General features: G+C 49.0%; 1 protein-coding gene across 1 annotated transcript in view; it reads right to left on the minus strand.

The window, feature by feature from the left end:
• The window catches only part of adamts10 (ADAM metallopeptidase with thrombospondin type 1 motif, 10), a 53,544-nt gene that overhangs the window by 24,457 nt on the left and 3,787 nt on the right, over nucleotides 1-25,300 (minus strand). The window contains exons 2-9 of the mRNA XM_061237933.1: nucleotides 21,763-22,203; nucleotides 13,036-13,403; nucleotides 10,293-10,452; nucleotides 9,130-9,332; nucleotides 7,918-8,001; nucleotides 3,907-4,052; nucleotides 1,863-1,906; nucleotides 319-424 (exon numbers count right to left, since the gene is read on the minus strand). Coding sequence (XP_061093917.1) covers nucleotides 319-424; nucleotides 1,863-1,906; nucleotides 3,907-4,052; nucleotides 7,918-8,001; nucleotides 9,130-9,332; nucleotides 10,293-10,452; nucleotides 13,036-13,403; nucleotides 21,763-21,865 — 1,214 coding nt within the window. The 5' untranslated portion in view covers nucleotides 21,866-22,203. The remainder of the gene's footprint in view (nucleotides 1-318; nucleotides 425-1,862; nucleotides 1,907-3,906; nucleotides 4,053-7,917; nucleotides 8,002-9,129; nucleotides 9,333-10,292; nucleotides 10,453-13,035; nucleotides 13,404-21,762; nucleotides 22,204-25,300) is intronic.

A 25,300-nucleotide genomic window follows, 5' to 3' on the forward strand; every position in this document is an offset into this window, starting at 1 on the left:
TTTATATATATATATATATATATATATATATAAAACCGAGAGCCTTGGATAAGAACTCCAGAACCGTACCAAGCCAAAGTGAGCAGAGCTGACCAAAAACACGAGACACTGCCCATGAAAAGAAAGCTTTTAAGATGTTCTCAGCCGATGGAAATTCACAAGTGGTGGCTGTTACGTGAGGTTGTGCGGTGAGATTTTACGGTCTGCTTTTTTCGGCTTGTCTCGGGTCAAAGGTCAGGCGGCCGTGATGGTACTCTGATAAAGCGGGCGACGCGCTGCTGGCGGGGGGTCCGAGGAGGGGGGGGCGGGGCGGCTCACGTGTGTCCGATCTCGTGGGCGATGGTGAAGGCGGTCGCCAGGCCGATGTCTTCATTAATACTGCAGCTCCTCTCAGGCTCACACATCCCCCCTACAGGAGCCAGACCTGAGAGAGAGAGACACACACACCGTTATACACACACACATCCCCCCTACAGGAGCCAGCCCTGAGAGAGAGAGACACTGTTATACACACACACACACACACCGTTACACACACACATCCCCCCTACAGGAGCCAGACCTGAGAGAGAGAGACACACCGTTACACACACACACACATCCCCCCTACAGGAGCCAGCCCTGAGAGAGGGAGACACTGTTATACACACACACACCATTACACACACACGCACGCTCACACATCCCCCCTACAGGAGCCAGACCTGAGAGAGAGAGACACTGTTATACACACACACACCATTACACACACACACACACACATCCCCCCTACAGGAGCCAGCCCTGAGAGAGAGAGACACTGTTATACACACACACACCATTACACACACACACACACACACATCCCCCCTACAGGAGCCAGACCTGAGAGACAGAGACACTGTTATACACACACACACACACCGTTACACACACACACACACACACATCCCCCCTACAGGAGCCAGCCCTGAGAGAGAGAGACACTGTTATACACACACACACACACCGTTACACACACACACACATCCCCCCTACAGGAGCCAGACCTGAGAGAGACACACACACTGTTATACACACACACACACACCGTCACACACACACACACACGCTCACACATCCCCCTACAGGAGCCAGACCTGAGACACACACACTGTTATACACACACACACACACACACACACACATTGTTATACACACACACACACACCGTTACACACACACACACATCCCCCCCCTACAGGAGCCAGACCTGAGAGAGACACACACACTGTTATACACACACACACACACACACACATTGTTATACACACACACACACACCGTTACACACACACACACATCCCCCCCTACAGGAGCCAGACCTGAGAGAGACACACACACACACAGTTACACACACATACTCACACACACACACACACACACACACACATCCGCCTACAGGAGCCAGACCTGAGAGAGAGACACACACACACATATACTCATTACACACACATACTCACACACACCGTCACACACACATTTATATAGCCCAAGAAACATCACCACAGTTAGTTTAACTTCAAAGAGAAATCTACTTTGGGCTAGAGCTGTTCCTTCTCCTTGGAATCACTCATTTGCTGTCAAAACGGGCCATAAAAGGGTGACGCAGGGCTCTGCGTTTATCGGAGTGAAAAGCGGGAGTGGTCAGTCCCAAAAGTAAAAGGGTGTGAAGGGGGCAAGATCTAACACAATGTCCCGGAGCAAGCTAAAATCTCCTCCTGTTTCCTGTGGCCTGGGGCCCACCCCTGCCCAGGTTAAATATAGCTTCACCTCTAAAACACGGTTCTGCTGAACATGTTTCCAAACCATTCTTTCTTCGCTTTCATGCCTGCGGGTCCTACCTAGAGTTCCACATGGCTTGTTCTTGTAGATGCAGATGTCATACCTGGAAACAGAGAGATGGGTAAGTCATCAGGTTAGAAAATACTGGCATCCATACTTTACTCCATCCCTTCCTCTCCATGCTCACTCTCTCTCAGTTATACCCACCATGCACAAACACACATTCTGTTTCACACATACATTTGCACACACAAACAGTTTCATGAGCACATGAAATACAAAGAAACACACACACACACACACACACAAGCACACACATGCACCCACCCACATCGACCCACCCACATCGACCCACCCACCCACACGCACACACACACGCCATCTAGCAGACCTAATTGCATATGCTGATAAGACCTGAACAATGCCAGGAACTGAAGGGTGAAAATGTCATTGTCATTTCGGTTCATACTTTCCACAGTCGATAACAATCTCCATATAAACACGAACCACACGGGGACTGGGCCCACAGTCCTTTCTGGCACACAGACAACAGACGTATTTTAAGACAATCTCAGAAAACAATACAAGAATCAGCAAACACATTGCAAATGACCATGAACAGGAAGGGTCATTTCCAATGTCTGTTTGGGCTGTGTTGTTTTTTTTGGTAATTCGTCAGCATAGCGTGTCGCCGCATCGTTGAGCTGTGTCCCGCGCCTCCAGAACAGCCCAGTCCTGTCAGATGTGTCCCAGAATCCCCCCCCCCAACAGATGCTCAGCGAAGCAGAACAGCCAAGACCGGTGCCAGACGGGACCAGACACAAACGCGCAGCTACGAACACTTGGCACAGAAGGAAACGGCCCGAGGAACTTTATATAATCTCCGAAAAGAACGGCGGGGCATGAAGCCTTAGAGTGAGGACCTCTGATTACAAAAACACGGGCAGGAACTGTTCAGGGGGCCCGGACCACTTTAGTAGATCTCCTTACCGGGACCTTTTTGGTCAAGCAACAGTTAAACTAAGGTCCCCTGCAAAAAACGAAGAATACGTCAACGTCAACAAGTATTTTAGTCTTATATTGAGACTTAAAATCTTAATGCTATTGCTATTTTCTAAATGAGACAAACAGATTGCCAATGACGTGACACAGTTTGACTCATTTCAGGATTTGCCAATGGGCCAAGAAAATCTCACTTGCCAAGCAAACAGTAAATTAAAATGAGCTAATATTTTCTACTTGAGAGAGAGAAAAAAAGATTTTAAGTCTTATTACAAGACTAAAATGCTTGTTGTTTTGTTGGCGCTAAAAAGACTTGGCAAATGGTACGTAATTCTATAGTAACTGCTAATACGAAGGGTAATTTTTAGGCTTGGACAATAGTAAACAATAATCAAACTATGTCGTCATCCTCGATCCTAACCCTTTAATTTGGTTTAATTGCTGTCACTTATGATCAGGGTACACAACTCCGGTCCTGGAGGGTCGATCTGCATGTTGGTATTTGTTCCGACCAATTACCTTAGCTTTAGTTTTCCAACAGCTCCGTGAACTATGTTGGTTCACTCCTGTACTTGAGAACAGTAAAATCTTTAGGATACACTTGCAGTCTGCAGCTGTAGCTGGTGCCTATACAAATGTCAAATCAAGATATGACTGAACTAAATAAATAATTAAGAGCAGACGTTAGCGTAGGATCTGGTTCTCGGTTGTCATAAGTCATGGTTCTGAGTTGGCATAAGTCATGGTTCTGAGTTGGCATGGTTCTTGGTTGGTTCTGGGTTGGCATAAGTCATGGTTCTGGGTTGGTTCTGGGTTGCCATAAGTCATGGTTCTGGGTTGGTTCTGGGTTGCCATAAGTCATGGTTCTGGGTTGGTTCTGGGTTGGCATAAGTCATGGTTCTGGGTTGGTTCTGGGTTGGCATAAGTCATGGTTCTGGGTTGGCTCTGAGTTGGCATAAGTCATGGTCTTCATCACTGCAGCCCATATTACCCATGTAGATGTGAATTATAAGTTGCTTTGGATGACGGTGTGCACTAAGTGAGTGTAATGTAATCTAATGTACACGCACACACACACACACACACACACTACGGACTGACCTCGTCATAAGCACCGCAGTGTCGTGGTGGGCGATGCCGTTGTCAGGGATAGCATTGCCATTGCCGTCGCGGTTCTGTATAGATTTTTGCCACTTGCAGAAGCTGTCCAGGGATTTGCCCGCATGGTGATTTATCTCCAACGTCGGCTGGAAACGTGAGAAAAAAAAGAGAAGAAAAACTGATCCAGGCAGGAAACGCACATGGCCTGCTGTCAGCACAGCTGTCTCTGCTGGTCTGCCGATAGTTACTAGCTCTCTGGGGAGTCTACCATCTGCAATGAGTGAGCTATACGACGTCCTAGAACTGGGATCTCAGACTCAAATCTCAGACTCAAAGGGGCATTGTGTCCACTGGTTTTTGATGTGTTCCCCCACATAAGCACTTAATTTAAGTCACTGATTGGTTAAAGAGTCTGTACACATGTATCCAAGACATTGTTGCCAACAGCCATACCATCATGCACCCTGCTCCTACTGAATGGCTGAAGCTAAGTGGGTGTGGGCTTGGTTAGTACGTTGATGAGAGACCTCCTGGGAAAACTAAGTTGCTGCTAGACATGGTGTTGGTGGACCAGTAGGGGGTGATCTTCCCTGTGGTCAAATGACCCTCAATGCCCCGGTGCAGTGATGGGTACACTGTGCTGTAAGAGACATCCACTTTCGGATGAGACGTTAAACCAAGGTCCTGACACACTGTGGTCCTTAAAGATCCCATGATACTTATCGCAAAGATTAGGGGGTATCCTGGCTAAATTCCCAACCTGGCTCTTTCAACCTACCACCTAATCATGCCCTGATTCGATTGACAAAAAAATTGTTCCCTCCATCTCCACCTCAGCTGGTGTGTGGACGGACTTTCCCCCTCATCACTGTAAAGCGCTTTGAGTGTCTAGAAAAGCGGTATATAAGCGCAATGATCTATCTATCTATGTCCTAAATTGCCTGATCACAAAAACCAGCAGACACTGCCGCCCTCCAGGACTAGAGTTTGAAACCCCTGGTCTAGAATAATTGAGAGGTTGTCTTGAAAAAATGAATATATAAATGTATTTTATATACAGCTCTGCGGTGAACGCATAACAATCACGTTGAGAAAAGTTTTCTTTCCATTTCAGAGCTGTTGAAAACTGAATGGGAATAGTTTTATAGGCTTTAATTGCATCTTTCACACACAATGCCTTCCCCAAAAAATAACCCTGTGGCCACTTCTAGGAGCAGTACCCACACAGCAGTTATGTTGAGAAAGATTTTATTCCATGTCTGGGCTTGAGAAAAATCGCTCAGAAATATGACAACCCACATGCTTCACATCAAGAAACCTCAAATTCCAGTTCTGGAAGGCAACAGCGTCTGCAGTTTTTCTCTTTTTTTGTAGTTTCCTTACAAATGGGAGCCGATTTAGGGCTTGGGAACAAGGTGCATGGACTCAGCCAGTGACCAGTTAAGCCAGGGGTGCATAACTCCGGTCCTGGAGGGCCAATCTGTGTGCAGGTTTTCGTTCCAACCAATTACCTTACTTTTAGCTTTCTGGCAATTCTATAAACCGGTTCACTGTACTTGAGCGCAGTAAAATCTTTCGGACGCACTTGCAGTCTGCAGCTGTAGCTGGTGCTCATGCAAATGCCAGATCAAGATAAGATTGAGCTAATTAAGAACAGAAGTTGGCACAAAGCCCTGAAATGGATCGGCCCTTGTTGTGCACCCCTGACTTGGACACTTAAGCACTGAAACACTAAAAGCCAGCAGACACTGCAGCCCTCCAGGACATGAGTTTAAGTTTGCTGGTTCTAAGGGCTCAATTAGTCTCTCTATGAGAACACACTCAGGGGAGGTGGGGGGGGGAGGGGTTGCGGTGGGGGACCAAAAAGGGGATGTATAATGCCTCACTGGTGAGATTAGACTCAACACTGCTCCGCTCCAGAACCACATTCTTACTGTAATTTCATTTTAAGGAGAGCTGGCAGTCCTTTCTCTTTTCAAAAAAAAAAACTTTATTCAGAGAGAGAGTGTGGAAGATAGAGATGGGATTGCAGATCAGAAAGTGTCTTGTGTGGGAATCAAAGCCCCCAGGCTACATGGAGGGAGGGGGGGGTGGGGGCATGGTGGTGGTGGAGGGATGAGGTTGTGCAGTGGTTCCCAAACTCAGTCCTGAAATAAGCACAAATATGAACATGGAAATGTTAATCTTCATGGCACTGCAAAGCTATGTCTGGCATAATGCGGTTCAGGGTAAATATTCCCTCTAAACATGAAAAGCACCTAATTAAGACAAATTTACAGCTTGTGAAAATTCTTGGATTGCGATTATGGTTGGAACGAAATCAGCACACACTGGGGTACTCCAGGACCGCGTTTGGAAACCGCCGGTATGGTTTGTGGGCCTCGTGGCCGACGTCTTGCCTGCCTGTGCCACGTTAGCGAACTCTCAGCCGTGAACTCTCAGCCGCGACATTTCAACGCTGAGGCACAGAGGGGCCGCTCACCGCCTCAGTCAGGTTAGCTTAGCATAGCATAGTGTAGCATAGTGTAGTATAGCGTAGTGTACTGTAGTATAGCATAACATAAAATAGCATAGCATAGTGTAGTGTAATATAGTATAGCATAGTGTAGCATAGTGTAGTATAGCAGAGCATAGTGTAGCATAGCATGGCGTAGTGTAGTATAGCATAGCATAGTGTAGCATAGCATAGCGTAGCGCCAACGTGCACACTGTGACATAACCCATAATCATCTCATCCCGAGTTCCCCCATCCCTCCCTTTCCTTGGAAGAGTCCGTTTTCAGACGGAAAACTGCAACGAACCTCTCAGAGAAAGGAGAGAGAGAAGAATAAAAGAGGGAGAGAGAAGCAGAGAGAGATGAGAAAGAGAAGAGAAAAAGTGAAGGAAAGAGAAGGAGAGAATAGAGAGAAAGAGGGAAGGAGAGAGAAGGAGAAGAATAGAGCTTTGTTTTTTACACCTTCTTCACTACACTGGATAGCACCTCGACTCCCACAACGATAATCTGCAAGCTGGGTTCGAACTAGGTTCAGACTCAATCCCCCCCCCCCCACCTCCGGCCGTTATATTTAACTGCCGATGATTCAGAATCGGGCCTTAATAAGCCAGCGCAGTACCCACGGGCCAAACCCGCAGACGTCCCTCTATTACACACTTCGGTCATCCAGAGGGCTGTATTTAAGGCCTGCATCGCCGCAGTGTGTAATCCGAGCCTGCGGTGGCAGCCGGGCCGCTGGGCCCTTTCGGGGCAGTGCTAACACGTGGCCACCGGGGGCAGCGGTGGACAGGCTGCAGTTACCAGGGTGCAGCAGGTGGAAAGAACAGTGTCCCACACTACTCCCCCCCCCCCCCACCACCACTCACCCCAAACCATCCCTCCCTCATTCACCGGCTCCCGCCTTTCTATTTAACGTCTTATTTTTACGCCCAATTTGCAGGGTCCAGAACGTGCGTCATTACCAGGGCCCCCAGAGGTCAGCGCTAACAGCTAGTGCCGTCATGATTGACTGGGCTTGTGGGGACCGTCCCCACAAGACCAGTGGGGGAATGAACGGAGGACACCCTGGCCAATAACTCATCAAACAAGGCCTGCATTGAGTCAGACCGGGAGCTATTCCGAGCAGTCTGGATCCCAGACATCTGGAGAGGGAAACACCTTGCGGGGGCTAGAAGAGGCCGTAATCGGGTACATGGGCCCTGGATGGGGTGTGCAGGCCATGCATACACTTCATTGGGTTGGGTTATGTTGGGTTGGGTTATGTTTGGTGAGAATCGGACCTAGGGTCAAATACATAATTGTTTTGGATTCAAATGCTTTTCCGAGCTCGATTGATCTCGCCTGGTGCAACTGAGCCAACCAAGAGGACTGGAAGGCGGAGTTAGCACTTTTTGAGAGTATGTCATTGGTTCCATTACACCGGACAAGCGCGGACGGAGTCTAAATCGGGATTGCGGGTGTGGGTATGCCGGATTTGGGTGTGTAGGGCGGGGGCATGCAGCAGATCCGCTGGGTACCTGGTCTTCGGTGAGCAGGATGAGGCGGGTCACCACGATGTTCACCGGATTCCCCAGGCTAGAATCCAGGAACAGTTTGGCAACCTGACCTCCAGGGAAAGAAGAAAAGACCAGTCTTAAAAAAAACAAGATCCTTCCCGTCTCTCTGCCGGTGTGTCCCTGTAATCAAGACATCACAAACAGCTATTCTCATACGAACAGAGGCCTTCTCCGCCGCCGCCCAATCCCTGTAATAACAATCATCGCCAACCGCCATCCTGATCTGAGCCGTTTCCTTCTTCTTTTGGATGTACATCACTTGTTTTAAAGGTTCTGGGTGCGGAAGCGGGGCCAAGGCTCGCCTCTCTCGAGTCATAAAAAGAGCGAAACCCTTCATTAAGGACATTCCAGGAGGTGTGGGTTTGTTTTGCTTTTCCCCCCTCATCCAAGGTACAGTGCTGAGTAACTTTATATCTCGCTAATATTGAGCTTTAACCCTTTGAGGGGTGACGTCACAAATACGTGATTAGAATATTCTCAACTGAACATTCTTATGCTGATGTCACAATCACTACCGGGGGATGGAAAGTGATGGGAGTTCTAGAACACTGACTTAGAATTCTGAGAAAAACATTCCAAACGCCCCCCCATCCCCCGTGCTCTTCGAGGGGTTGAAATGCCATTCGAGGTTCTGGGAGTGTAAACTTAGCCGCGCGCGTATGTGACGTGATTGAGGGTCCGGCAGGAAGGAGGCTCAGCAGATGGCCAGAGAGGCCCCCTGTTTAAAATATATGCGCTGTCAACGGCACCACAGGTCTGCTTCTGTGAGCTGGAGGGGAACCCCTAGCCCTGAACTCAACCCGAATACCGGGGAGCTATCACGTTCTGTATATTTCTGAAGTCACGCTGAGAGTATTTCAAACATGCCCTCCCTGCTGAGAAAAAAACAACTCAAGCTAGGTTTTGACACAGCTGGTAGCTGGTTGACCAGTTCAGATCAGCTCCATACTCCATACAACATGGCTTGACCAGCTCAATCTTCGTTTTGAAACTTCTGTTAGCTGGTATTTCAAGCTGGATTGCAGAGCATGGGGCACCTGAAAACAAGCACTCCCTCTGTTGTTTGACTAGACTATATTACACGAGACACATTAGAAATTATAATGTATCAGAGACGACAAAGGCAAGCGCAGACGCGTGAAACGGCGGGATCCAAGCTGAGGTGAAACTTACAATATTCATGACGGCGAGGAGGTACTGCTCGATGTCGCGGCGCCCGTGGTAGCCCACCATCATCTTATCGGCCACCACCAGCGTCTCCACGAAGCGCTCCTGACTGACCGAGCGCTTGAGGGGCAGCTGCCCACGCCCCATCTGATTGGGCGGAGTCTTCAGCGTGCGATGCCACCAGGCCACGCCCTTGCTCGGCTTCTCGTCTGAAAGGTGTCAATCAATTGGTCGGTCAGTCGATCAACCGATTAATCGACTGGGCATATCGATCAACCAATTAATCGTCCAGGCAGTAGATCAACCAATTAATCGTCCAGTCAGTCGATTACATTTACATTTACATTTTAGTCATTTGGCAGACGCTTTTAATCCAAAACGACTTACAAGTGCATAGGTTCTACCATAAGTCAAAGCATCAATTGATCAAGCAATTAATTGACCATTTAGTAGATCAAGCAATTAATCGACCAGTCAGTCGATCAACCAATTAATCGGTCAGTCGTTCAAGTAATTAATCGATCAGTCAGTCGATTAACCAGTTAATCGATCAGTCAGTCGATCAACCAGTTAATCGATCAGTCAGTTTATCAACCAATTAATCGACCGATGGTTCATACAGGCACAATGCGAAGAAGGGTTAAGGGCAAAATTCTATGTTCATTCAGTCTGTTGCGGAAAAAAGTTTAATTCAGAAACACTTCTGGTTATAATTCCATAAACGTCGCAAACAGCATTAAGTATGCCTGTATATTTCATTTTTAGCCTTGTGAATTGTAGGGAATTACATTTTTAACATCATGGTTTTAAATAAATACTCAATTTAATTAAAAAAACAAGGCAAGGCACTAATTAGTCACACCACAGATTCTAAAAACTCACCAGATACTCTTAACTTGACTCTTAAAGTTCCTCCCCCTGCCACTGCAGCCTAAACATACCAATTGGATGGTCTGTTCTGTAATATAATCATAGCAACTCATCTGGAACTTCCTGCAGTCAAGAAGCAGAGAGCTTGGAAAAAACCCTAGAGTTGAGTATCCAATGAGCCAACAGAATCTGTGAGTCGGCGTCCGGTGAACCAATAGAATCTGAGCCTGCATCTGGCGAGCAAATAGAATCTGTGAGCCTACATCTGGTGAGCCAATAGAATCTGTGGCTCCACTCACCGATGACTCCACAGGACTGGTCCATGTACTGGTGCCTGAGGGAAGATCTCTTGTAGACCACATGGGGGCGCCCCTCCCTCTCAGCCGCGCTGGTCAGGTTGTCAGCAGGAGCCAGGGGCTCGATGAAGAACTCCTCGTCCCCGGACACTATCACCCCCTGCTGGATGGGCCAGGAAACGACAGATGAACAAAGCGGACAAAGGTAAGAGTAACTTAAGTCAGACATACGGGCAAAAAAAACTTACACACACATTGGCTGTCAGCTCGATTATAGCAACGGCGTATCACTGGTATTGCTTGCATCTCATTGTCCTGTTACAGTACGTTTCTCACTTTTTATTCTTGGGAAGGATAGCTGAAAATATAATCGTGTTACCCTATCCTCGCACCACTTTCCGGAGCATAGGTGCGCGGGGAAGATCATTCAATCCGAACGTGAACCCTTGAGGATTGCAACATAAACGGGGAGACACAACCCACCAATCAGACCCTCCGATGTGCAGTCGGCAACCTCAACGAGCCCGCTCCCCCCCCCCCCCCCTCCTCCTCGTCTCTATAGCGCGGTTTCAAAGTGCGCGTAATCCCATAATGCATTTAGTGATGGCCTCGTGGACACAATGAATTCTCTGTTGGATTAAGTCATGCTATTCTGCCTGGCGGTAATTATCTGCCGGGGTTATTAACGCTTTTGTGCACACGTGTAATCCCCCCCCCACCCCCCCACCACCCGTATTTACGTATGGTATTATGGGCCCAATTAGGTCCCGAGAGGAGAGCGCTGGGGCCGTTAACACAAGCGGTCCCCTGTCCGACGCCCGAGAGGGGCACAATGTCCGCAAGGCGGCAGAGACGTTTAATCACAGGGGCTTACGCACGTCACAGGTCGCCACAAACGCTCGCTCGTCCTGGGAGGGAAAGAGAGGGGTCCCGTCCCCAAATTAGCCCGGTAATCCCTTGTTTATGCAGGTGCGTCTCTGGTCATGGTCCAGACTGGCCAGATGGGAACGAAGCCAGAAAATGTTACGTTAAGGTAAATACATCATTAAGGTTTTCTCTCTGTTTTTGGTGGTGGTGGTGGGGGGGGGGGGGGGGGGTGATAAAGAGCTAGAGGACTCAACATCTAACATTCAGATCTTGGCCAGGTGTCTGCTCAAGTACCTTCTTTCTTAATTAGATCCCTTTATTACATTACATTACATTACATCATTATTAAGCTACATCTTATGTTATTGTGGCTACAGTGGGGCTTGAACCACCAACCTTCCAAGTACCGCTAAGCTATAGGCTGCCCTTTATCAAACCACAACAGACGTGTACTGTGTATCTGTACCCAATGCCAAATTGCAGATCCTTTGTTGCCTTTTGGGATGGTATACCTGCAATAGCATCCCCCAGCAGGGCGGGAGGACAGATTCCACTGCAGACCAATAGAGTCAACCTCCAGTCCTGTTGGGTCACAGTGTCTGCTGGTCTTCGTTGGGTCTCAACACTTGAGTGCCTCGTTTAAACCACCAAATGTCATGATAGTCCCCACATTTCAAGGGCTAAATCTTCTCCAGAACATAAGGAAAATTCAAATACCAGCAGACACTGCAGCCTTATATGAGTGGAGATAGACAACCATGTTACAAACAGCCCAGATACTCCTATTTCCTTCCGTGATCCCTTTGTGTTGGCTGCTGAAGGTTATGGTTGCAACTGTATTGCCCTCAATTGTCAGAAGATGCACCCAGGGTGGCAAACACCCGCAACCAACCAAAAGCTGGTAAGGTTTATCTCTGGCTGGTAAGTTTGGCTACTCTTGTCCACTTTGGCAGGTAACCATCCATCACTTGGAGGTCTTGTGCTTTACCAAACATCTATTCATCGGGTAAAACCTGTGAAATTGGCCGGGGAGGCACCAGCCACTGTGGCCAGTGGACGAAAAAGTATCTCTCCTGCTCTGGATGCCTCACATTGCCTCTCTTTCTCCATCCAAAGGGAGACAGAACTCTGGATGTTTAAGAACATGGAGTTGAGGGTCTGTGCAGATGTTCACGCCACCCTGGTATCAGAGACCCCCGAGGGTACAGCCGGCTCTTGCTTTCCTCTTAGAACCAGCACATTAATGCAGACCAGAGAAACCAGGTGAGGTGATTCAAACCGTGTAATCAACTGCTTTACTGTAATTGGTCGATTAAGAGCTGCGTGACAATGAAAACCAGCACACCCCTGGGGTTCTCTTTCTGGCAGGAGTGAAGAGTGCTGGTGCACGGCATGTGTGGATATGCAGCCTACGACACTCTAAAAAACGGTTCCAATAGGAACTCTGTGATTCCAGAGAAAAAAGTTAAAGGGTTCTTTGTCAGGAAAAATGGTTCTTGGATGGGAGTTTTCACGCCTATGAGAGGGTTCCATAAAGAACTAAAAAGGTTCCTCTATGGATGAATGAAACCATTCAGAACCCATTTTCTAAGAGTATACTGTGTTATACTGCCGACAAATATTCCACCATGTCATCCTGAGACCCTGGAGTAAATAAGTTGAACGACTAAAATGTTTTGACATAATGCTAATAATCTTGTATGCCAACCAGCTCGTCAGGAGCATTTAGGGGTTAGGTGTCTTGCTCAGGGACACTTCGACACAGTCAGGGCGGAATCGAACCGGCAACCCTCCGACTGCCAGACGACTGATGTTACCGCCTGAGCTAATGTCGCCCACAGTGTAGTCTGCCCGGCGACAGAAGGGTGAAGCTTCTTACCAGGCCGTTGCAGTTGCTGAGGGCCACGTTGCTGGACTGGGCGAGGTGCTGCAGGTGGCCCACGTAGTGGCACTGAGGGGCGTAGGGGTGGCTCCAGGCCAGCCGGCCCCTCCTCCAGTACTCCACGCGGAAGCGCTCGGACAGCAGGCCCCGGTGCAGCGTCAGGTTCAGCAGGAAGTTGGCGCTCGGCGTGGCGAGCTGGTAGTAGAGCTGCGTGTCCCCCGCCGGGTCGTCCGGGCTACGGCGCCTCCTCCGCCCCCCTGCCCCACCGCGGGACCCCTCCCCGCCCGCGCCCAGGGCCTCGCCCTCCGGGCCCACGCGCACCGGGATGGCGATGTCGTACTGGTCCAGGCTGGACAGGAAGTCAGCTGCGGACGCGGAGGGAAAGAGGGGGGTTTGTTTAGAACAGCCACCATCAAATCTGGACCTCGATTCAAAATCCGGCCCTGGTTTTCTTTTCTCCCCGGTAATTAGCTGAACAACTAGTGCTAGACTGTCTTCACACCTGACTCCCAGGTAAAGGGAGGGTGGAAAACCAGCAGCTCTTGGACCTTGAGGACCGTGATTTGATGATCCCTGGTTTAGAAGCTTGCGTTGCCATGACACTGGCTAATAGCAGTAGTCAATGTACTGTATATACATTGATCAAGTCCCAGTGCTTTGCACTTTGTTGTACGTCACTCTGGATAAGAGCATCTGCTAAATGATTTTAATGTAATGTAATGTATATATGTGATTTTAATGTAATGTAATGTATATATGGGACTGTGGTGAAAATCAGCGGTGAAAATATCCAATCAAAACCAGAAGCTCCTTTTGTTGATAGAGGACCTGGTTCAAATAGATTTTAATCATTTTGGATTCAAATACTTTTCTATGCTTTACTGAGTTTGTGTTGTGTATTGGAACTGATTAAATACTCCCCTGCCTTGCAGTCCTCTTGCACCAGACAAGATCAATCGAGTACAGAAAAGCATTTGAATCCGAAACAATTAAGTATTCGACCCAGTTCTAATCCAAACTTGTAAAAAAATGTTTGTCTTCCAAACCTTCACTGAGGACTGTGGAAATGCCTCAGTTCAAAATGCATGAAGCTTACCAACTATTTTCATAATTACAGAGCTTACATTGCATCTATTTCGCAGATGCACTTATCCAAGCCGACTTCCACAGCTTATGTGTTTTCATATGAAATCCACTCCTGAGTATTAACAGAAGTAATTTAAGTTAATTACCTTGCTCAAGGGTACAATGGCAATGCCCCATCTGTGAAGAAAAAACTTGCAACCTTTGATTTGCAAAAGTAGTGGCCCAACCATTATATGGTATAGTGAGAGTCTTCATTCAGTTACGCCGTGGGGTAACCACACACATTTCCGCTGAACTTCCGGAACCCCTCTCATTTCTGTTCCTCAGGAGAAGGCAACACAACAAACAACCCAGAACTCATTTGCACTGGAGTTCCAAAACCCTGGTATCACATTACTATTATGGTTATGAAGGCTGCAAAAACAAACTGGAGTTTGCTAGAAAGCACTCAAGGGTTTCCCAGTTCATGCAGTAGCTCTCAAGGCCAAGACTGTCTCCGTGGAAACCCTGAAATCGTACACTTCCTGTTCCCAGCAGCCGCAGGCCTGGAGGTTTAACCCTTTAAGGCGTGAGGTCACAAACATGCGTTTAGAATGTTCTTAAACTGAGCATTCTAATGCTGATGTAACAATAACCCTTTAAGGTGTGAGGTCACAAACATGCGTTTAGAATGTTCTTAAATTGAGCATTCTAATGCTGATGTAACAATTCTAGAACAATGGAGTTCTAGAACACTGACTTCAAATTTAGAGAAAAAAAACAGAAAAAAAAACCCACTCTTCAAAGGGTTATGATCCAGACACTGAGCACTAAACACAATGCTTACAGGGGAAAGGTCAGCGCCTATGTGGGCAGTTTTTCTTCCAGCTTTTCTCCTCCTCGCTGGCGGAGACAGGCAGTGCCTCGCGTGAGTAAGCGGCTCTGGGTTACATTCGCCGCTGTTCGCTGAGGAGCAGACCGGCTGTTTACGGGGCTGAGCCAAGTTAAATAAACAGCGAGAGCAGCACCGCAACCCGCCCACTGTAACCTGCCGCCCCATCGCCAATCAAAGCCCGGCAGCACACCGCTGCAGACCGAAACATGAGCGATTCATTGTTTTGTCCCCTCACAACATTACATGAGACCAGATTGCAGAGATAAAGAAAGGGAGAGGGAGAGATTCGGGGCAGAGATATAGGGAGAGAGAGAGAGAAAGGGGGAGAGAGAGAGATGCAAATAGTAGTAATTCATTCATTAATTCATGAAGAAACAGACATTTTGCAAGAATATATTACATTGTGCAATGCTTGTGTTACCGGGAAGAAATACACGTGAATATAAAATGATACTCCAATACCGTCATTCACCAGCGGATTGCGAACGTGGGGTTGAGACAGATGTAGCTTCAGATACATTTGGTAGCATTTAGGCAGGTCCTATTAGTGAAAATATAAGACCCCCCAAATGCCCCCCATTCCCCCCTCAACAGCACAGCCACAGCCACAGCTGCAGTTACAGACCCCCCCCCCCCCCCCCACAGCTGGGTTCTCTGGGATCTGTAATCGGCCAGACGTAGCCACCTGATAAGGCTATCTCATTACCGAGCGTGGAGCTGATATTGAGAGGTTCTTACTCAGGGTTGGGCGGGGTGGGGGGGCGGGGGGGTTGGTGAGGGGGAATGGAGGGGGGGGGGGGGCGTGGTCATTTGACACAATGGCACCCACATGTGCAGGGGCACAGCTAAGGCCAAAGCACTATATCGAAAAAACAGTGGGGGGGTCTGTGTGGCAAGGGGGTGGTTAGGTTCATATTCCCATTCCAGGACGATGTCATTAACCCAACCCCCCCACACACACACACTCACCCCACCCCCCTATCCTGCCTCTATCTCACCGCCGGAGAGGAACTGTTGTCGGCCAATATTGCCCTGCAGTCTGTGCTCAGTGGGGTCACTCAGAGAGCACGAGACATTTCAACAACTGATACCAGGGGGCGCTATCAGCTGCCAGTCCATCCTGTCTACAGAACTTCATGCCTGCATCCCACATTTAGTTTTTCTTGGGTTTTTGTTTTTGGCCAGGGAAGAGGTGGTGTGACACCATTAGGATCCAGTCTGCAGCTCTGCCTACACATACACAACGGGGGCGACATGGCTCAGGCAGTAAGAGCAGTAAGAGACATGGCTCAGGCTCAGGCAGTAAGAGCAGTCGTCTGGCAGTCGGAGGGTTGCCGGTTCGATCCCCAGCCCGGGCTGTGTCGAAGTGTCCCTGAGCAAGACACCTAACCCCCAAATGCTCCTGACGAGCTGGTCGGCACCTTGCATGGCAGCCAATCACCATCGGTGTGTGAGTGTGTGTATGAATGGGTGAATGAGAAGCATCAATTGTACAGCGCTTTGGATAAAGGCGCTATATAAATACCAACCATTTACAACGTTGTCCTCTTAGTATAGGGGTGCACAACTCTGCTCCTGGAGGGCCATTCTGCATGCTGGTTTTTGTTCCAACCAATGACTTTCTTTGAGTTTTCTGGCAGCTGTACTGGTTCACTCCTGTACCGGATCACAATAAAATCTTTAGGATTCACCTGCAGTCTGTGACTGTAGCTGCTGCCGATACAAATGACCAAGATGCAGAACGATTGAGCAAATTAAATAATGAAGAGTAGACGTTGCCTCAAAATCCTGGAATGGTTCGGCCCTTGCTGTGCACCCCTGTCTTATGATCTGCATGGGGGAGGTTTGTTTTGGTGGTAAGCGCGAGACGCAACAGAGCAGAGACTAACCAGGCATAAACAGTACCGCAGATTTATCACTTCAGTGATGCCGTGTGTACCTGCTGACCCTGGTCTACTTTGCTTGGTCTGCTGTTCTGCTACTCATAACTGTATGCATTTACATTGCTTTATTTTGAGTGGCCAAAGTTGACACTCAACCTGATTATCAACAGAAGGTCGGTTCTGTGTGAGTTTAAAGTAACAGCTAATTGAGACTCAGCTGACAGTCGACATGTGTCTTGTTGGTAATCAATAGATGGCTGTTGAATTTGTCACCAGACATTTTGACGGAGGATTAAATTGAGGTAAACAACAATATGTTGACAGTCAAGTCATAGTCGTGTGAAATTTAGTTGACTGTTGTTGAGATTCGCTTATGACTTCTGGAAGTGGCCACAGACAGGCCTTTTACGTGCAGTAGGCCACAAGATGACATTCAGCTGAATATTTGAGGCTCAATTGATGTCTGCTTATTTAGTGGAGAGAGAGTTGAGATACAGTAAACGGTCTGGTAATAATTTGTTGGGTGTCAATGGTGTTTCTTGAAAAGAGTCTAAAGTGTCAATAGAGTGTTTGTGGAGAGTCACGTGATATGCAAATTACTTTCAATTGACACTCAACTGATATTCAGTTCATACCAAGTCAACACTGGACACTCAAAATGTGAGTGTTACTCTTTCGTCCTCTCCCACTGTAAAGGTCAGTTGAAGGCACATGAAGAGCGGATGATTGGGGGGGTAAAGCCTCCTCATGTGGAACACCAACCTCTCAACTGTCTTCCTCTGTCAAATGGTGTGGCGAGCCATTGAAAAGTTGACAAAATTGTCCAATGTAAAAAAATGATGACATCAGCGAATATTGCCAATGAGCGGAACAGCCCAACAGGTCATATAGTCCAAAAAATGGTTCCGATAGGAACCCTGTGATTCCATAGAATAATGCCATTTCTCAGGCAAAATAGTTCTTTGTCTGGGAGTTTTCACACTGCATACCTATGACAGAGGGTTCCATAAAGAACTAAAGAAGGCAAAGAACCCTTTGGGAACCCTCTAAGAGTATAGAGACAGAGGCCCTCACAGTGTTCAAGCCCAGGATTACACAGTCCTGATACCTGCTAGGGCAGGGGGATACCATTCCTATCTCAGAAAGGCCAGTGTGGATGCCCGATTATATTCTGGCCCAGAGGGTCCGATCAAAGACTGATTAAGCGATTCGCTGAATCCGTTGTTTCGGTCATTGTTGAGCCTAGATGGGCTGAATGGTCTTTGTGGATTCTCGTGTTCTAATGTTCACTTCTTCTTTGGTGTTCTAACACTTCTAAACAGCAAGAATTTTCACTCACGCATCGCAGAAAGCCCACATAACCAGGGTATATGGAGGACTGGGGGTGAACTTAACCTAATTCAGCCATTTCAGGAACCAAACTGACAGTTCAGTTCATAAATGGAAAAATTTTTCCCATTTTCTTTTTTCAATCAATGGATCAAATTTCAATTCATTTCCTGAACTGACCGAACTGAAAGGGAATTGACGTCAAGTCCGAGAATCATAATAAAAAAATCCCACTTTACTCACTCGCTGTTAATCCCCTATGTTTGATCAAGGAGTTGTTTGATCTCTCGGTTTATTATCATCGCTCAAAGTTGGAAGACAATACCGTCACCAATAAAAATAAAAAAAACATAATGAAAGACAGACCACCCCCCCCCCCCCTCCCCCAATAAAAACGTAACATGAAATGCTCACCTTTCAAAAAAGGCACAGCCTGGGGTTTCTGAAGAGACGGGGGCGCCTTTAATTAGACCCTTAAAGAAGGAATGAAAGTAAAGGGAGCGGGCCCTCTTTACTGTACCGTGCTCGCAGACACTAAAACTGTGGCACGATCTCTGTCTCTCCTCTTCCTCCAGATGTGTAACAGCTGTCTGCAGTGGGGCGAGCCCGGGAGAGGAGGGGAGAGGAGAGGAGAGGTGGGTTCTCCACCGTGCCAGCTCCTAAAATCCCAGACGGCGGGTCCCAGGCGAGTCAGAACCAACCGGACCACCATCAGTCTGACAGCGTTTCACAAAATCGCCACCACGCCGACCCTTCCGATAGCTGATGCTCATATCGACCACCTCGCTTAAGCGGTCTGCTTGCAAGCAGCTGTATCTTTATAAAGCTTTTATAAGCAATTTATAGACACTTTATAAGCATTTTATAAACATTTTATAAGTGCTTTACAAACTGTTGGCAAAGTGATGGCTGTGCCGACAGAGAGCCACTCGTGGCCAACTAACGGCCGATCCGTTTGCCAACTGGGACCCGCTCTCTCTCCTGAAAACTGCCACCAAGGTTCATCGTTCGAGACCCTGCCGGAAATTCTGTTACACGTACGCAACAGCGCCCTCTTCAGACCGTCCCGGGCCCTTCAGCTCATTTTTGTGCCCGTCCCGTTTCTTAATAACGGAGAGGCTGCATCAAAAAAGACGCAACAGCTGAGGTAGGGCTTGGGGGAAAGGTTATATATACACACGACACGCTGATTTAATCAGCGCGCTTATAACTGGATGACTTAACGGCACTGACACGAGGGCTTACCTCATTATTTGGCTATTTAAGGGAGAAAAATAGCCATCCTCCAAGCGCCGACTACGCCATGTCTGCATGTGACTCCTTTATTTTTAAATAAATACGGTGAGGTCAGCCAGATACGCTCAGAGAACCTGTCATGAGATGCAAGTGCACTGGCAGGGAACCTCACTCCCCGGGCAATTACCCGTGAGTCAACTTAAAGGCATACCATGCAGGATTTCTACCTCAAAATATTTCTGAAATAATCATGCGGAGGCATATTTATGATGCTCTGGCAACCTGTGTGCTTGCGCACCATTGCCAAGTCCGTGCTCCTTGACATTGGCTCAGGCGGTAAGAGCGGTCGTCTGGCAGTCGGAGGGTTGCCGGTTCGATCCCGCCCTGGGTGTGTCGAAGTGTCCCTGAGCAAGACGCCTAACCCAAAAAATGCTCCTGACGAGCTGGTTGGTGCCTTGCATGGCAGCCAATCGCCGTTGGTGTGTGTGTGTGTATGAATGGGTGAATGAGAAGCATGAATTGTACTGTGCTTTGGCTAAAGGCGCTATACAAATGCAAACCGTTTACCGTTTACCTGTATGTGTTACTGGGATGTTTCTGGGCGTGGCGATGTTTTCTGTGTGCAGAGGGGTGCGTGTGGCTCTAGAAACTGTGGGGTGGGATCAAGTCCCAGCTGAGCTTTTGTTAGGACTGCAATGTTGGCGGTGAATAAGCAAAAGCACAGCTAAGTGAAACAACAAAGCGTAGGGGCTCAGGCAAAAACCAGAATTGCTTTTCCTCGCTGGCGACCGCTGTTGAAAAGCAGACATATAAAGATAAGCGATCCCATTTCAGACTGACCCCCATGCCCCGTATTTCCCTCTAACCCTCTGACAGTCAAGGGTTTGGATCTCGCAAAAGCCCTGCTCATCTCGACAAGCAACTCAATAAAAACAGATGTCCACCCCAACACAGGGTCCTTCCCAGCACAATATGGCCGCCTACAAAAAAACAGACCCATTCGTCAGTTTCCCTCAAAAGAAATTGGCAGTGACTTTCAGCTGCGTAATCATGTAAAGATTTGAAATAGACGTTAACCCTTTGAAGCGCAGGGTTTTTGGAATGTTTTCCCAAAGTTCCAAGACAGTGTTCTAGAACTCCCGTCGCTTTCAGTTACCAGCAGTGATTGTGACATCAGCACTGGAATGTTCAGCTCAGAACATTCTAATCACGTCATTTCGTTATCATGCACCTTAACAAAGGTCGGAACTGATAAGGGCCAGTCCGCGTGGCACTCGAAAACGTGACCCTCCCCCCCTCAGAAATGGCACACAGAGCCGATCACACATGGTTAACCCCTCATCGCACAGCAATTACTGCTGTCACTCTATAGAACTTTCCGCTCAACAAAAACGGCCCCTGGATGTGGCTCCTTTTCTGAGTGTCGGTGTTAGACGTGGGCCCAGGGTGGCGGTAATGGAAGAGGTGTCTATCGGCTGGCCTATTGGAAACAGATGACTGTGCAGAGCGAGGGGGCGGAGCCTCGGAAAGGCACAATCGGCGCCTTGTTTGAGCGGTGAACGCGGTGGGCGGGTGCGTGGGACGGGGGACGTGTTTTTCCGAGGTTCTGCGGTCCGCGTTTCCCTTGCACCTCTCATCTCTTCCCTGGAGACACGCTTGGTGCTGCTTGATCTGTGGTGGGGGGGAGGGGGCACGGGGGGGTCTCTGGTTCAGGGGTGACCGCTGAAGGGGGAAGGGCTGAGGCCGGACGGTGTTTTTGGGGGGTGTCTGTAGGGCCGGGTGTGTAGGGAGGGTGTTTGGGGCATGTCTGTGGGGCCAGGTGTGTAGGGAGGGTGTTTGCGGGGGGTGTCTGTGGGGCCTGGTGTGTAGTGAGGGTGTTTGGGGGCAGGAGGAAGGGAGAGTGTAACCCAGCTGCACAGGAACCACACAAACACAGCCAGACCCCCCACCTGCCCTCCCAGGTGTCTCCCTCACCTCCCCCCTCACCGGGTGTCAAAGCGCCCCACAACACTCAACACGTGGAGTTGCTGTCGACATTCCAACACAGACTAAAAACTCTTGAGAGTACAACTTCTCAGCAACCTCCCAGCATTTATTCTGCGGAAAAGACATGGACCTGTGTTACTTTTAACCTTAAATCTTTAAAGGCATCCACAACCTCCTCCCTCTTCTACTGACTGCTGTACGTGACGATTTCACTCAGAAAATGATGACTTTATGAAACGGACAGTGGTAAGTGTGCTGGGCTTCGGTCGATGAGAAAAAGAAAAGAACGAAAGAGAAGAAAGCGGAGGGGGGGGGGGGGGCGATCCTCACCTTGCGACTGAGAGGCCTCCTCAGCAGTCAGACTTTCGGCGACCCCGGTGGCAACCATGGCGATGATGACAACGCTGGCCAAAGTCCTCAGTGTGGTTTCCATGGTTACGGCAGCTGCTAGTGTCGGTGCGGTCCCCGGCCCTCTGTCCCAACATGTCTCCCGCCCTCGCACAGCCGCGCCACTCACCAGGGGGAGGCAGGGAGCCCGGGAGCCATGGCGACGGCGGGACGGCGGCGGGTGGAGCGCGGGGGGGGGGGGTCGGGGGTGTCGGGCGACGGTCGGGCTGCTGGGGCGCTGAGGCGCTGCTCCGTCTGTAGCGGGGGGGGGGTTGCGGGGGTTCGGGCCGGGCGTGCGCGGGTGTCGACGCGGGGGGGGGCGGGGGTGGCAGGCAGGCGATGGGGTTCAGCGTGCGATGGTCGGCATATTACAGGGCCCCCCCTCTGTGGGAAAGAAGCAGGCTGGAGTTAGAAAGGGGACATAGAACTATCAGGGAACCCCCCCACCCCCCCCCCCACCCCCCTCTGACAACACAAATATATCTGGGCTGTGGTCACTGCCCCATGATCTCCTCCTGGTCTCTCAGATAATCAACCTTCGGGAACTCGAAACAAAGCCCCAGGGAAAAAAGAAAGCACTGATATTTTAAGAGAGAGGGATGGGCGTGCACTCTAAAAAGTGGTTCCAATAGGAACCCTGTGATTCCATAGAGGAACCGTATCTAGTTAAAGGGTTCTTTGTCCGGGAGTTATCACACTTCACACCTACGACAGAGGGTTCCGCAAATAACTAAAAAGGGCTCTCCTATGGGATCACGCCAAAGAACCCTTTCAGAACCCTGAAAGAGAGAGTGAAATAGTGTGCATGTGAGAGAGAGGGAATGAGAGAGTGAGAGACAAAGAGTGATAGGGAAAGAGAGCGAGGGAGAGAGAAAGAGTCATAGGGAGAGAGAGAGTGAGAGAGACAGAGAGCGAGAGAGAGAGAGAGAGAGCAGGATATGAGTGTTAGTAAGATGGCATACATTGGAACTGTGGGTAACTTCCAAATGAACCCAAGACCTGATGCAGGCCTCCACGTGGAGAGCTGGGGGGGGCAGAGGTAAGTAAACATACAGATTAAAGTAACAGGCTTAACTCCACTCATTTCCTCTGCCACTGCCTGTGCTATAAACCAAAGGGCACTGCAGAGAGAGCGACTGCGTAGAGAGAGAGCAAAAGAGAGTGAGAGAGAGAGAGAAAGAGGCCCTCATCAGCTCAAATCAGGACCGCCATCGCAAGGGGCCTCTGCCTTAAACCTTAGAGCACATTTTTTTAAAGCGCTTTATTCGCATTATAAGATACATCTTCTGTTGACAAGGCGCAGAAAAGAACATATCAAGAACATCCAACACTGAACACATGAACGTAGATCTCCACACACAGTACACAGGCCAATCACATTGTCCTGAGTGCTCAATATCCCACGAATCACCAGGAATCTTACTAAAATAAAATAAAATCAGGTTAGTGACCTGACCTTAGCTATCGCTAATTCAAAAGTGACTGAGCACAGGCCAGCCATCTCAGATGCTCTCTCTCTCTCCCTCCATCCCTCTCTCTCTCCCTCTACCCCTCTCTCTCTCCCCCTCCATCTCTCTCTCCCTACCTCCATCACTATCTCTCTCTCTTCCTCCATCCATCCCTCTCTCCCCCTCCCTCCATCTCTCCCTCTCTCCCTCTCTCTCTTCCCCCCTCCCTCCATCCTTCTCTCTCCCTCTCTCTCTCCCACCTTCTCCCTCCCTCCATCCCTCCCTCTCTCTCTTCCCCCTCCCTCCATCCTTCTCTCTCCCTCCATCCCTCTCTCCTACCCTCTCTCTCCCTCCATCCCTCTCTCCCCCTCCCTCCATCTCTCCCTCTCTCCCTCCCTCCATCCCTCCCTCTCTCTCTTCCCCCCTCCCTCCATCCTTCTCTCTCCCTCTCTCTCTCTCCCTCCATCCCTCCCTCTCTCCCCCTCCCTCCATCTCTCCCTCTCTCCCTCTCTCCCTCCCTCCATCCCTCCCTCTCTCTCTTCCCCCTCCCTCCATCATTCTCTCTCCCTCTCTCTCTCCTTCCATCCCTCTCTCCCTCCCTCTCTCTCTCTCCCTCTCTCTCCTTCTCCCTCCCTCCCTCCATCCCTCTCTCCCTCCCTCCCTCTCTCTGTCAGGCTCTGTCTGGGTCTGCAGGCTGGCGAAGCACCAACTGCAGCCAAAGGTAATGGGAAGCAGATGGGAGACGATTCGGCGACAGGCGACAGGGCTGAGGGAACAAGAGTCGAACAAGAAGAAAAGAAAAGGAAGAATGGAAGAATAAAAGAGAGAGAAGGGGCAGTGCAAATCTCAGAGCATTAGGCGGAAAGTGTGTGTGAGCGTGTGCGCATGTGTGCGTGTGTGTGTGTGCGCATGTGCGTGTGTGCAAGTGTGTGTGTGCGCATGTGTGCGTGCACGCACGTGTGTGTATGTGTGTGTGGGTGTGTGTGTGTGTATGTGTGCTCCTGTGCATTTGTGTGTGTGTGTGTGTGTGTGCACCTGTGCATTTGTGTGTGTGTGTGTGAGTGTGTGTGTGTGTGTGTGAGGGTGTGTGTGTATGTGTGTGTGGGTGTGTGGGTGTGTGTGTGCCTGTGCATGTGTGTATGTGTGTGTGCGTGCGTGTGTGTGGATGGATATGGATATGAGTAGGTAGGAGTGCGTGGCAGTGGGGGGCAGACAACAGAAATAACTCTTTGGCCTTTTTTCCAGTCTGCATAGATGGGAACTACTAACAAACAGCTAGCCCAGTCTCCAAACCACAAGTGAGCGCACACTTTAATGTTTTTACTCAGATTTCACAGCAGAAAGAGCAGCCATTGTTCCATCTGGTCCAACCCCAGGCTCACTGCACTTGGATTATGCTGAGCTGTATTTTTTTATATATCATTTCTTTCCTTCTTTTTTTTTTCTGCTTCGGAAAGCAGGCGAGCTCCAATAGCGCATTCCGTGGATACGTTTCCAAGAATTCCTCCGCCTCGAAACTCTATCGAGTCACCGCGCGTCACATCACGCGTCTACCAGCATCCATAACTGAAACCAAAAAAAAAATCTAAAATCGAAACGCGTAAATAACCCTGTAATAATATGGCTCTTATGCAGCCCCTTTCTCCTGAGTTTTTCCTACCGGAGGATGACGCCTGCATCTAAACGCAGGTTGCTCCAAAGTGTTGACGTCACTATGTCCTGTCCCCGTCCAAGAACCTGCAAGCCGTGAACCCCAATGGAGAAAAGGGCGCAGAGCGTGTTGATACGCCGCGAGTTATCAAACCGCGAATTTGGTGACGAGGTGACGGTCACTTTTTTTTTTACTTCCCTGAGCGCCCCCCCCCCCTAAAAGAAAACACGAAGGGGTTGAAAAAGAGAGCCAAAAAAACTAGAGCTGAAGAAAAAAAAGAAGAAAAAAACAGGGGGGAAGGTTTAATGTTCCTCTCATTTCCTTTGGGCAGAAAGTGAAGTAGGCACTGTGCACAGCGCCTAAACGCACTGAAGGGTCTTTG

Source organism: Conger conger, chromosome 4 (genome assembly GCF_963514075.1).
Source record: "Conger conger chromosome 4, fConCon1.1, whole genome shotgun sequence".
NCBI classification, from domain to species: domain Eukaryota; kingdom Metazoa; phylum Chordata; class Actinopteri; order Anguilliformes; family Congridae; genus Conger; species Conger conger.